The sequence below is a fragment of the Copadichromis virginalis genome, linkage group LG8 (assembly GCF_057382275.1).
Source record: "Copadichromis virginalis isolate Kocher_CV1m ecotype Utaka linkage group LG8, C_Virginalis_male_GT1.1, whole genome shotgun sequence".
NCBI classification, from domain to species: Eukaryota; Metazoa; Chordata; class Actinopteri; order Cichliformes; family Cichlidae; genus Copadichromis; species Copadichromis virginalis.
Window position 1 is genome coordinate 12,703,280 of NC_140625.1, and position 13,303 is coordinate 12,716,582.

Here is a 13,303-nt window from a genome sequence, read left to right on the forward strand (position 1 = left end):
GTTTCTATTTGAGTTACACATCATCTTATTAAATGGACTGGAACTGAAGAGGACACAGCTTATTGTTGCAACCGTTAGGTTGTTGCCTCTCTAACTAACTTGACACCCTTGGACTAAACTTCAGCCCGAAGCCCTGGAATAATGCACTTAAACCTATTGTCTCACTGTGTTATGGAGCACTGTCTCTTCCCCTTGTTTTTTCTGTTTATTTTATTTATTTATTTCTTTTTTTGGGGGGGGGGGGGGGGGGGGGGGGGGGGAGGTTGTTTTGCTTTGTTTTATTTTATTTTACTTATCTATATATAATTTTTTTTTCTGGAATAATATCTGAATGATCTACATGGGAGAGTATGTGTAACTATATCTATGTGTTTCCCCAACACTGTTCATTCACGATGTACATACATTATTATACACTCAATTCTTTTTATTAATTTCCTCCTCTATTTTATTTGAAGTCTGTCTTCCTGTTGGTTAAAATGTTGTTGGAAAAGCAATAAATAAATCTTTGAGAAAAAAAAACACATCATCTTAATAATTAAGTTAATAATTATCTTATTAACAGCTGACATGGCTCCACCTTTGTACCTGACGTTCAGCTTTTAATACAGTGATATTTAATACACATTCTTTGTTCTATCAGGGTGTACAGTGGTTTAAATGTTTCTGACTAATTTTAAGCTTTTTGTTTCTGATGGTGATCACTTTGCTCTCCACTCAGCAGTAATTTATCAGGTTACTCAGGGGTCTACAGTCGAATAAGTCCTACATGTTACGACCAAGCAAATTTAGACAGAGACAAAACAGCTCCCATTAAAAAATGCACAACAAACTCGTGCATTTACGTTATTATTATTATTATTATTATTATTATCTAGAATGAGATATTCTCAGAATATGTGAAATATTTCCCTAATTTATATTTTTAGTTAAAATAATTTTTTTTGGTCTTCAAGCTTTTGTATTTTTTCAATATTGTGCATTTGAGTGATGCACTTTGTTACTCTTGGATAGTATTTTACAATTTTTATTATCATTATTGTGATTACATTTCTTTATAAGCAGGAGCTGTCTCTAAAGCCAGAGATTTTAGCGCGGCACCACTAACTGTCATTCTACTGCTGAGCGAGGTTTATGTTGTTCACATCACTGATTTCTGGTTAATGGGGTTTTTAAACATCTGTTGCTCCCCCAGAAAATTTTGAATGTCACTTCCTAGATGACATATTTAAGATAAATGGCTCCTGTTCATCTGCCACGACGGGCCATCACTTGGTATGTCACAGTCCACATCTCTTGCATTTAATAGTTCAACCGCCACAAGAAAAAGGGATTAAAAGAAAACCAGATAATGTCATTTAACAGGTGTTAACATGTAAACACTACAAATAAAACTAATATATTCCAACAGAGGGATTGGGCAATCAGTCTGGCAAGGTCAGTTACAATTTTCAGGTATTTCAATCATCTAAATATTTTGAGTGCTTCCAAATTTGTAAATATCACATATCTACAAAAAAATTGTTTTTTAGACTCTTTTAAGTGATAAGACATGGAGGACTCAAAGTATTACAGACTCACCTGTTCATGTGTGGGTTTTTTGGCGTTAGAATGATATTAGTAAATGGTAAACATCATCTATGCAAACAGAATTTTCCTCTCAATACTGCAAAATGTATTGTGTTAGAAGTAACAGTCTTTCTAACATTTATTTATTTATTTATTTATTGCATAAAAATGATGAGAAACCATAAATTAATTGTATGAGGATATCTTAGATTATCTGTGATAGCTATGTGAAGGGAAACACTATGACCACGATGCATTGCACCATTAAAAATATGTATTCCTGTATAAGATATGACAGGTTTATAAATGGCGGTTAAAAGCTTTAATTTACAATGGTTTTATTCAGTCCTGTGTTGCTGTGTCTTTAAGAAAGACCATATTGCAGTAAAAGCTCTTCACACTGCACCTCCCTAAGTGACATATTATCTTTTATAACAAGCGACAGGTCATGACACTTTCTGTATGTTTGCATTTTGAAATACGGTAAGCTCATGCTACTATAATATTAGAATGAGGCTTAAAATCAAGTTTTCATATTGGTGTGTCATATGTAAAAATTCTGTAAAATCAACTTTGTTTTTATTTTTTTTACCTACAGTTGTACTAAGTGTCATTTTTATGGGATGACAGGTGCGATCTGTTAAAACTCAGTGCAGCACAAAGGGAGATACTGTCTGCTTCTTCTATAGGCTGCTGACAAACACATCAATAATAGAGTGACTACAGGTAGACCTTCAACTTAAAGTCAGTACTTCAAGTCTCATATAGTAACTGTTCCTATATGCTCACATAAAGCATTATGTAAAGGGAGACACATCATTACGTTATGATGCTATGCTTTTTGTTAGCTTTATCTCTATGATTTATGTTAGGAAGACCTTCCTATTGTTTTATTATCATGTAGAGTAGCACGGACATTATACATTTTTTTATTTATGTATTTCTTTTACCAAGTAAATACAGATTAAATCATGAATGATTGTTATTTCAAGGATTTATCACAGTTAATGAAAGTCTGTATTTGACATGAGTGGATTGTGGTGTGGAGCTTTTTTCCTTCCCACTGTCTCCAAAATGCTTAGTTATAGGGAGTCATATGATTGTTGGGGTTTTCTCTGGTTCACTTTGCAAAGTAAAGTGCCTCGAGGCAACTGTTGTTGGGTTTTGTCGCTAATATTGAATTGAATTCAGTAAGAAGCACGGAGAAGCAGTAAGTCTTTTCCTGCACTGGACGTCTTTAAAAGGCTTTCTTTTTTCTTGCAGTAATGCCTGCAGATGGACCCAATTCCAGCAATGACTGAGGCGGTGAATATCCTTCAATATATGTGAGTTGTTTTGTTTTGTCAAGATAAAATCTCTATAAACAAAGGGGATTGCCGATTATTAAATCTTAAAATGGTATGAATGTGTTCCCAGGTTCCCAGTCTTAGTCCTTGCCGTAGCTGGTATACTATTCTGCTTCTATATCCATGCAAAAAAGAAAAGAGCAGAATTTAATGTCACCATACCGATGCAAGATGACACCAATTCTTCATCACCCATTTCTTTGCCGGCGGATCAGGCAGAAGTGGACACACGTTATGATCCTCCTCGCTACAGCACAGTGGATTTCCCACCACCATACTCACTGGTGCGTGACCAAATTCTATAGCTAGGTTCTGATTCACATTGCACATAGATTTGAGCTACGAGCCAAAGGGATGGATCTGTCTCCAGTGGTGAAACCTGGTATAGAGTAACAGAACTAGAGTTCCATTATTAAGCCTGTGTAGATTCACACAGACTACTAATGGTAGTCTTGAGTGACTAAAAAGAAAGAAACTGGGCTTCTTTTCTTTGATTTGTGAAGACATTTCACCTTTCATCCAAGAGGCTTCTTCAGTTCTAAAACAGCAGATGGAGTATTTACTCTCTAGTGGGGTGTGTCTCCTTGGAGGTGGCCTGGGAGGTTGTTGACCTACTATTAATCATCTGAGTCGTTACGATGCAAAACAAAGTATATATGACCCTAACGACTCAGATGATTAATCATGGCTCAATGACCCCCAGGGCTACCTCCAAGGTTAAATACCTGGGACTCTCCATTAGTTGTTTGAGTTAGCCTTTTCACAAACCAAAAAGAAGTCCACTTGCCTTCTTTCCAAACTTTCAAGGCATCCCACCATCCCAAGATGCCACCATTACAAGTGAATGTGAATGTTTTCCCACCTATATGTTTCCCTTATCAAATGCAAAGTAGAAGCATGTGGGAACCAAAAAAATTTATGCAGCAAATGGCAGACCATATAAAGTTTAGGAGGTTGCTGAATGCTGAGGCACATGATGAAATTGAGCTTAATGGCATGGATGACCATGGCTGAGATGTAATATCTAGGTGCCCCATTACTTTGTTCATATAGTGCATGTAAGCCTTTGTGGTGCACATCTATGTGATGGATATGCCCGCATGAGCAAATGATAAATGAAAAAAACAAACAGATTTGTCCTACAGAGATTTGAATTGCAGAAAAAATAAATTAATGAAATGATTAAATTCCAGCCCGCATTATCTTGAAAGGACCGCAATGTCTTCAAGAGAAAAAACACTTTTCACACAGCACTGGTTATTAATTTCAAACCTACAAACTAGTAAGAAAACCAACATAATTTTTATCTTTATTTTGAAAACACAAAGCTTTTCCAGTTAGCTTAGCCTTAGCACAAAGACTGCAGGGAAAACAGTCTGAGTCTGGCAAAATAAAGCAATAAGGCTCATTTAGCAGTTGCTGTTAAACTCACCAGTGAACCGCTGGTTTATTTATGTTGGCTTAATCACTGCAAAAACTAAAACATAAAACAAGCTTGTGTACAGAACTGCTTCTTGGCTGCACACAATCGTTTCCCATTTCCAGATGTTTCCAGTGATTGAACTAATCTAAAGCTTACTGAGTGTTGGGAAAAGCTGGGAAAAAGCTTTACAGGCAATGCAATTAAACACTGTGCCATAAATTCAAACTGAACTGTGTACGGACAGTCTAACTTTGAACTCTACTTTCCTACAGTTTGATCCCAGGCTCATAGGTGTCTGCCCAAGTAGCCCACCGCCTGCCTATGACATGTATCCAATAATGCTGCCTCTGGCACCTCATTACTGGACAACACCAACTGGACATCAACAACCAACCCCATCATCCTCGGGCAATAATTCTGCTCACCCAAATCCTCAGAGGTCACACAGATTACACTCGACTTGAACTGTCAACAACAGCAGAATGTATTATGTCTCATATATGCATTTAAAACAGTGTTGTTTTCTCTTTTATTGAATATAACTTGAAGTTTAAAAATGATTATGCACTATGCATATTCTCTATTTCAATTTTTAATAGTCGTTACAGGAAGATTCAGACTACAGTGTAGTAGATCCCTGGTAGAACCATAAAAGCACCATGTATTTCTATATGTTGCATTATATACTCTTTATTACAATACAGTACGTACAGGTTGAAGGAAAAATAACATAAACAATGAATACGTTGCCAGAATTTTTTTTTAATTTTCTGAGTAACATGTACAGTGATAGAAGTGAAATGTTACATGATGAAAAAATATAGCGTTTCCTTGGCTTTTCAACCATGTTAAGGCAAAAGTAAGCATTAAATCGAAGCCACTGATAAATATTTTTACTGTTTGTACATCAAAATAACAAAAAAACTTCCATCAACTAGCCAACCAGCAATGTTAGGTTACACGTTCGCCTTCATTACACAATCAGTGCATACTGTAGGCTACTTCGTCAGGTATTTTTCTTTCTTTTTCTTAATAGAGCTTAAGTGTTCTCAGTGCTATAAATACAAGTCCGACAGAATCAAGCAGACAGAAGTGACACGCTGTGATCCACTGGCTGGATCCTTTAACTGTCAAACAAACTAGAGCTTTACCAGCACGGGACAGGAAATGTTCAACGTATTCAACATTGAAAAGCAAATAAAACAAACTGAGACTTCAGGAATACTGCAGAAGGTCTCACTCTGTTTCTGTATACATATACATATATATATATATATGAGAGTGTGTGTGTGCACATTAGGGTATCTCGTGTGTATTGCATGTATCTTCAAAATGATCTATTGCTGTTCAGTTTTCAAATCTGTGGACACAAACGAGATTACGCACAGTTCTGAACACATACAATCATACTGTATGATCAAATAAAATATAGAGAATTTGATACAAATATGACATTTGGTATCTTTTATCCTTAACCAATCTGTCCTACCGATCCAATGTAAACATTACACTACATAAAGTATTTAAGATTCAAAGGCTAAAACGTTAAATGTCCTTCAAGGAAAACCTCCAACATAGCACTGTTACTTGCAAAACATATGGATTACTCTAAGTCTATATCCACATTTATGATAACACACGCACACTCACTCGCACTATTGCACTGAACCTCATAATTACCTCTAAGTCCTTCTTTACAAACATCAATAGAGCTTTATTCCAGTTCTGACAAATAAAGTACAACTTGACCTTAGGCTCAACAGAGGAACACTAACTTTGTACAAAAAACAATGCTCTACATGAGGCTGGTCTTCTGCAGTGTATCCGCTTCTTCACCACACGCCTCTGCCACCAATAGCTGCATGTGGAAACAACCCACCCCACCCCCCCTCTGGAGCTACCAGTGATGTATCGTCCCTCAACCTTTGGCCTGTGACCTTGGCACCTTGCTGGCGAGCTCTCAGTGACTATCAGAAAACCCAGCTGACAGGCACCCACTGGTGCTCTGTCGACAGTTTCTCCAGCGCAAGCCGTAGACTTCGGAACGCCGCCTCCAGGCCGTCGTTTATGATGCAAAGGTCAAAGTAATGTCCATAGGCTCTCTTGATGCGCTCACTCTCATCCACCGTCCTCTTTAGTTCTGAGTCCTGAAAGGAGTGTGTCAGGGAGAAGTGCTTTAAGGACAGAATTGTAAACACTGTTAAAGCTACTGACACCAAGGGAGTGGACATAATGTTAAGAAACCAGAGAACTTTCACGACCCACAGCGAGCAAATCCAATATATATTTTTCAAACTGCAAAAATCCATGCAACAACAAGTCATGGTCATAAAGTTTTTACAACTCTACCTGATTCAAGTCAATTTGATCGGTTTCTCCTTAAAGGTCGCCTCTTTGGGCTGCTTCCAGCGAGGTTTCTATTTCTAAAGTGCTCTCTGGAAATCATGCTACGACCTTTTCCCCATTTTGGTGTGTGATGCAGGTGTGTCCAAACAGCTACTTTTCAACTAAAATTTTATTTTGTCAGAGCAGACAGTCACAAGAGTCTCAATCTGGTGAGTAGAGTGGGCAATGACCAATGATTGTGAAGAAAACTCCTGCTGTGTGAACAGTGTGAACCACAGTTTCTGCTGCATGTCCTGCTTCAGATACTTCCTCTGCACTGATGACCTGACCCTGGAGGACAAATGTGCTCGCACAAAATGACAAGTGTCCTTGGTGTGTTTCTCCTGACCTCAGGCAACCTGCCTTCAGGCTCGGACACTCAATCGAAGACTGAGGTTTGAGATATGATCTCTGTTAACATGAAGGATTCATTTGATACAGAGTGTGATGTTTGCTTTCTGAACAAATTATAGGTCCAAAGTGAAATTGCAGCACACACAGTTCAAATGTTTAGAACCTGTCAGGACTTCAGGTGAGCAATTTAAATATACCAGCGGCAGTGGAAGCGAGTGCACCAAAGGAGCACATAAAGAAAGCATTAAAGTCAGTTTAAATAAGAAATAACTTAACTAAATAAATAATAACATGTGTTTTGGGGTGGAAATGTGCAAAGACTTTTGCTACAAGTTTAAATATATATTTCTACATTGCGCAAAAAATTACCGGAACACATCAAATGTTTTGGTTCAGATGTTGTCAGATCTTGAATGCTCCACCAGAGTAACTGATATGAGCTGTTTCCAGCAACACAGGGGTCGCATCAAACCATAGAGCCAACAGCTACATCTCATTTGTTACTGTGGGCCTCTAATGATCTTGGTAGAGAACGAATGAAAGCACAGACTTACTGTTAACTGTTTTGTGACAACTCCTGACTCAATTGCCGACCTATTCATAGCTTTGAGGACCTCAAAGTCTGGGGCTTCGATGAACACAACGTAGGGCAGGAATTCAGATGTCCGCAGGACTTTAATAGCCTTAAGAGAAAAGCAGAAACAGTACAGATGTTTTACAATCACTGCATCCCTTTGCCGCAAATGAGCAAAAACACTCAAACAAATCCAATAGAAAAGCTAAGAATCCCATTAAAAAAACACCTGCAGCGTCTTCCTCTGACTTAGTTAATAAGATGTGTAAAAATAATTATCTGAGTGGATGCAGATCATTAAGAGATCCTCTTGGATAAACATTGATGAAAAGACTGAAAGCAATTCAGCAGCCACAAGCTGTTCTATCCTGGAGAAATTAAAGTGTAACCAAATAAAGAAGGTAAAGCTGTTTCCTCTACCTGTGGGTTAACATCCAGGATGCAGATCTTTCCTGTTTCTATCACATCGTGTATGGAGCTGATCTTTGTGCCATACAGGTTCCCGTCATACTCGCCGTGCTCCAGGAAACGCCCGTTTTTGATGTCACATTCCATTTCGCTGCGGCTCATAAAGGAGTACATCTGGCCATCTCTCTCATCCACCTTTGGTTTTCTAGAGGTGACTGGGTCATTGCAATAAACAGAAACATCTTGGGTTTTTTTTTTAACTGATCTGCACTAAAGGTTCAACTTCAGCTACAACAAAAACCTGCTTGTGCTTTTACTGGTGAGTATGGCGTCGTGTGATGATAGCTTTACTCACAGGGGATTGTGGTGCCATAGCGTTGGGGATCTGACACCAGCAGTTTGTTCTTCAGGCTACGACGGCCGACACCCTGAGCTCCGATCAGAACCAGAGTCTTCCTCCTGAAGGGCGGGACTTTGGCAACCTCCTCGTAGATCCGCAACTCATGACGATCAAATTCTGATCAGGAAGTAATAATAAGTCAAACTGAGACAAGAAAAAATAAAATAAAATAAAAAAATCACAAGGTAGTGGATCATTTTGCCCAAAGCTCATATAAAGTTACCTGCATTCTTGGTGGTCAAATACATCATCTTTTTCTTCTTCTTACCCACCACTCCTGCACAAAGAGGACCTGAGACAGAGCAGAGAGAAAAGCAACATCAAACCTTCAACCACTTAACAAAATACTTCTGAAAACACTCCAAGAGCTGATGAAAATGTAAAGCATGGGAGGGTTTTACAGAGACCACTAGATGGCACTGTGCGCCAATACTAATTAGTTGCATACAACCAATCTGCTGCCAGGGACACCTGTGACTGCACGATCTGCTGACCGTCTGTGCGGCAGATTATTTGGCATAGGAGAGAGTATCTTCTAGAAGGAAAGTAATACTTGGAATCACGAGTACTCATATACTCAGTACTATCCTGATGACAAATTTACCTTGTCAAAGTAGGGCAAAAAATAATTGTGACTTTGTTCTGAACAGCTATAGTTCTAATTATTAAATATTGTGTCCCAACTATATAGATCAGTGGATAAACATTATTGTATCAATTTCCAAATGTTTCATTCTCTCTCTGCTGGTATATGTGGAAAACATGCTGATAGACAGCTGTGTCCTTCCTGAGCTCCAAGGGCAGTACAGTTGGACTGTCATCTTCCTCTCCTCTACAAGTGAAGGGTATGCAGCTGGCTATGACTCACCACCTGTTTTGTTGCCACTGAGCAGAGCAGAGCAGTCAAATCTAAAGAAACACGGCCTCTTTTCACGCCACGTCTCATGAGAGGAGAGATCATTATTGATCAGATTTTACGGACCGTTGTCTTATCACCGCTCCTCAATCAAGCCTTCTTGTCGAGGAGGGGTAGCGCTTGAATGTCAGACCCTGCAGCTTAATAACCAACAGATTGGATCAGGCCACCTGAGTCACTCCGATGCTCATTACCAGATCAGCGCTCTCTGACTGAGGAGCAGACTGAAGAGGTGAGAGGAGGATGAGCGAACAGCGCCAGATGAAGCACTTGTATGATATGGAGAGGAACAGATGTTGGCTTTGTTGCCGGGGTGTTTGTGCAGTGAGGAGCCTGTATCGAATCTGCATAATGAGAAGCGCTTCTCTGCTCTGCTGCATACCGCTAATAGGTGTACCTGTAGTAGCGAGCTCCAGATCTCTCTTCACAAAAGCCTTCCTCTTCTCCTCAAGTAGCTGGCTTGGAATTAGACCTGCGCTGCCACCTTCTATATGACAGGCCTACGAAGGGGAAACGCACATGAAGCGGCTAACAAATTGAAACATCTTATGTGACTAAAATACGCACATGTGGCTGTACTAACCTGCCACCAGTTGAGGTCCTCCTGGTTAAAGATCTGCAGAATGTCCCCACTGTTGAAGCTAAGCCCCGCCTCCTTACATGGAATCAGGTTATCATGAGACGGGTCGTAATCAAAGTGACACTTCACAAAGGCCTGAATGAATAATTACATTAGAGAGAGGGAACATGTCAGTCAAACCTTTTACACCGAATATAGAATCGTGATGCTTCCTGTGTGTACACGTGATCGGCTTAGATGGTCTGGATGACCGACTGTCCATCAATATGAAACAGCCCTAGCCCATGTAAAGCCTTCCCTATCTCCCAGCTCGCTCTTCCGACAGCTCAAGCCTGCAGGATTCAGCTCATAAACCAAACCATCTATCCCAACCCCCACTGATAGGACAAGGAGTCGATGGACTGAGACAAAAAAAAAAAAAAAAAAAAAAACATGGAGAAAAAGAGGGAGAGAGAAATAAAGAGAGAGCCAAAATCTGTAGCCATGGCAACCATCCCCTCCTCCCCCCTCTGCGCTTGACGTCGTCTCTTTTCTGAACTGATGCATGAACATAAAATGGGCTTTGCCATCCTGTACCGTACTGCCTTTGCGTGCGTGCGTCCTTCCCTCTGTAAGGACACGACAGACAGACGGACAAACGCATATTCTCCTTTAGCCAAAGCGAGCTGTCAGTTGAGTTTAGTCGCCAGCGTTACAACCAAGCTCCAGGCCTGGACAGCTGGATTACACTGAGACTTCTGGGTACAACTCTAATCGTAGCATCGACACCACATACGCTGTGCGTCCACCTACACAGCTCTTAACTGTGCGAGCACAACCAATCATTCTTTAATGTCTCCTGCGCACAGATTTCTCTTAAGTATTTAAGTAGGGCAGCTTTCATAGAAAAAAGGAAAACTAAACCCTCAACAAAGCGAAGGCTTTTAGACCATAATGTATGCCGGAGATATGTATTCTTACAAAGAAATCTGCATCTTTTGAAATCCATGAAGAGCTATACCTGAGGATAGACTCTTCTGAGGTGCTGAATGGAAAGGAGGTGATTTCTCTTATACGTGAAGGCCCTCTTTCAGCAATTTTGCCAGACTGAACGCTGTCTTTTGGTGCAGGGTGCTATCATCCTAATGTGTGAAATACTTCTGTTCTGTAAGGTTCTGCTACCATCGTAAAGATACGCACAAGGTGTCTTTTGAAGTCAGTGCCTTGACACATTAGAGTGTATAAGGGAGGGATGGTGATTTGTTGGCCGTAGTCTTTTCAAGGAGTTTGTTTTGTTTTGTTTTTACTCCCTGCTGTTTTGTTTACTTTCATGTTCAGCTGCTGGTCTGGTTTTTACACCAAAACTAATGAGGTTAGGTTTAGAAACAGATCGTGGTTCTGGAATAAAACACACCCCTGGAATTAAACTTACCTAATGAGTTTAATTCACAGACAGTATAAAAGACAGGCACTGGTTTCTGAAGTCATAGAGTTGAGTGTTTCAGACATCACCATGTTGGTTTATGCTATCTGTGGTTTAAACGTGATACTATTGGTCCTTTACAAATGTGCATGTGTGAAGATGAGAGTGAGAAACCCGTCTTAGTGTGACAGTAACCTGATGCACGCACTGAGGCCAAAGCATCACTTGTATTTGATTAATTAAATCCCGGAATTAAGAAATAGACAGAAATAGACATTTTTTTTCACACAAATCTAGTCAGAAACAGGTGTCTTAAAATTTTGTCCTCATGATATATCTTTTTCCTCAGGAGGAAAATTAAACCAAAGATATTAAAGTTTATTCTGTCATGCATGTCTGAACCAATAAATTAGGAGATCGTAAGCTTTGTAAAATCACAGCTTTCTTCACACTAAAGGACTATAAAAATACATTTCTAGTAGGTGGTGAACACAAAAACAGTTTAACTGCAAACTATCTTTATAGTATAATCTCATATATAAGCTGGATTTTTTTTCACCTATACAAATACAGGCCGTTTACCATTTACCATTCTTTTCTTATAAACGATGTTTTTGTATATGTTGGTTAGACATAAAGAATTTATTTAGTCCAGCTTCTCAAGATTCACTGCATTTTTCCTCTTCGCAGAGGCCAATCAGTAGCAGTGTTGTGTACACTGCATCCTCTCATCCTTGCATCCTATTGGCAAAAATTTACCAGGCAAGATAACCTTTCAATTTCCCCTCAATACTAAACTCGGTGAGCGGGTTTCAGTTTGATCAGAGTCTGATTCTTAGAAAGCTAATGCTCATCAGCTAACATAACCAGAGGAGAGCACTGACATCAACTAATAACTAAGCACTACACCAAGCAATTTCCTGCAAACATTTGATAGTCAATCAACTGTGGCATCTGAAATAATGAAAAAAAAGGCAAACATATGAAGGGGATCCTCTGCGTTATAAGCTGCCTGTGAGATCTTTCTCTAGCTTGCTCATGACGATTTCAATTACAGATCCATTATGCATGGGTGCAGGAAAACTGCTCTGCATTTGGATAAGTGACAAAGCTGTAATGCACATATTAAAGCTAAATAGCCAGTGTTATCTAAAAAGTCCCATTATGGTATTACATAATGATTCCTGGCACAGCGTGCAAGGTTATAGATAGCAGGGTGGATGCCAGGGAGGACATTAAGTGGTGCTTACTGATGAAAATGACTGTATACTTTTAAATCAATTGAATCTTTTTATGCAATATTTATTCCACAATGTATTCTACTTTAACAAAAACAGAAGCTTAAATGTGGAAGATCAAAGCATTTCGAGCACAGAAAGTTCCATTAAAGTGTCCTTTTTATATTTATTTCCAGCTCCAGTTTGTGACATTTAGGTATTTTGGGGATCTTTCATGTGTGATCAAAGAGCAACAGCTATGATGCAGCAGAGTTTGCAGAACAAGTTTTAACTGCACAGATTTAACTTGATTTGAAGCAAAGCTTTGAATCGGGTTTGCTTTGTAAACACTCCTAAAAATGACCGACCTGTCTAGGTGTGTGCGGCTCCTGGTAGCTGGGCAGGATCTTCAGTACAACGCTGCCGCTTGCGTCCTTCAGCATTTCCTGGAGGACTTTGGGGTCGTTGCCGACCTCTTTGCCGTTCACCTCCTTGATGATGTCGCCAACATGAAGCAGACCTTGCTGGTCAATCATGCCACCGTGGAGGATCCTGGCAATCACCAGCTCGCCGCTCTCTACTCGAAAAGTCACTCCCTGTGCACATGTACAGAGTCTCAGTGTAATAATTATTTTTCATGCAGGCTAACTAGAGAAGGAGACCCAGGGGGACAGCCTGGCAATGCCCTCCACTGTAAAGTGGTTTAAGAGACGAGTGGGGGTGAGTGTT

At 39.6% G+C, this 13,303-nt stretch overlaps 1 protein-coding gene across 3 annotated transcripts in view; it reads right to left on the reverse strand.

Annotated features, from left to right (window-relative positions):
- Positions 1-5,080: 5,080 nt before the first annotated feature.
- mpp2b (MAGUK p55 scaffold protein 2b) overlaps positions 5,081-13,303 on the reverse strand; it is a 46,419-nt gene continuing 38,196 nt past the window's right edge. For all 3 annotated transcript variants that reach the window (XM_085465858.1, XM_085465859.1, XM_085465857.1), the window contains 8 exons: positions 12,943-13,170; positions 9,959-10,090; positions 9,773-9,875; positions 8,683-8,751; positions 8,415-8,576; positions 8,072-8,274; positions 7,632-7,760; positions 5,081-6,485 (listed from right to left, as the gene is read on the reverse strand). In XM_085465858.1, the coding sequence (XP_085321984.1) occupies positions 6,309-6,485; positions 7,632-7,760; positions 8,072-8,274; positions 8,415-8,576; positions 8,683-8,751; positions 9,773-9,875; positions 9,959-10,090; positions 12,943-13,170 (1,203 nt within the window). In that variant the 3' untranslated portion in view covers positions 5,081-6,308. The remainder of the gene's footprint in view (positions 6,486-7,631; positions 7,761-8,071; positions 8,275-8,414; positions 8,577-8,682; positions 8,752-9,772; positions 9,876-9,958; positions 10,091-12,942; positions 13,171-13,303) is intronic.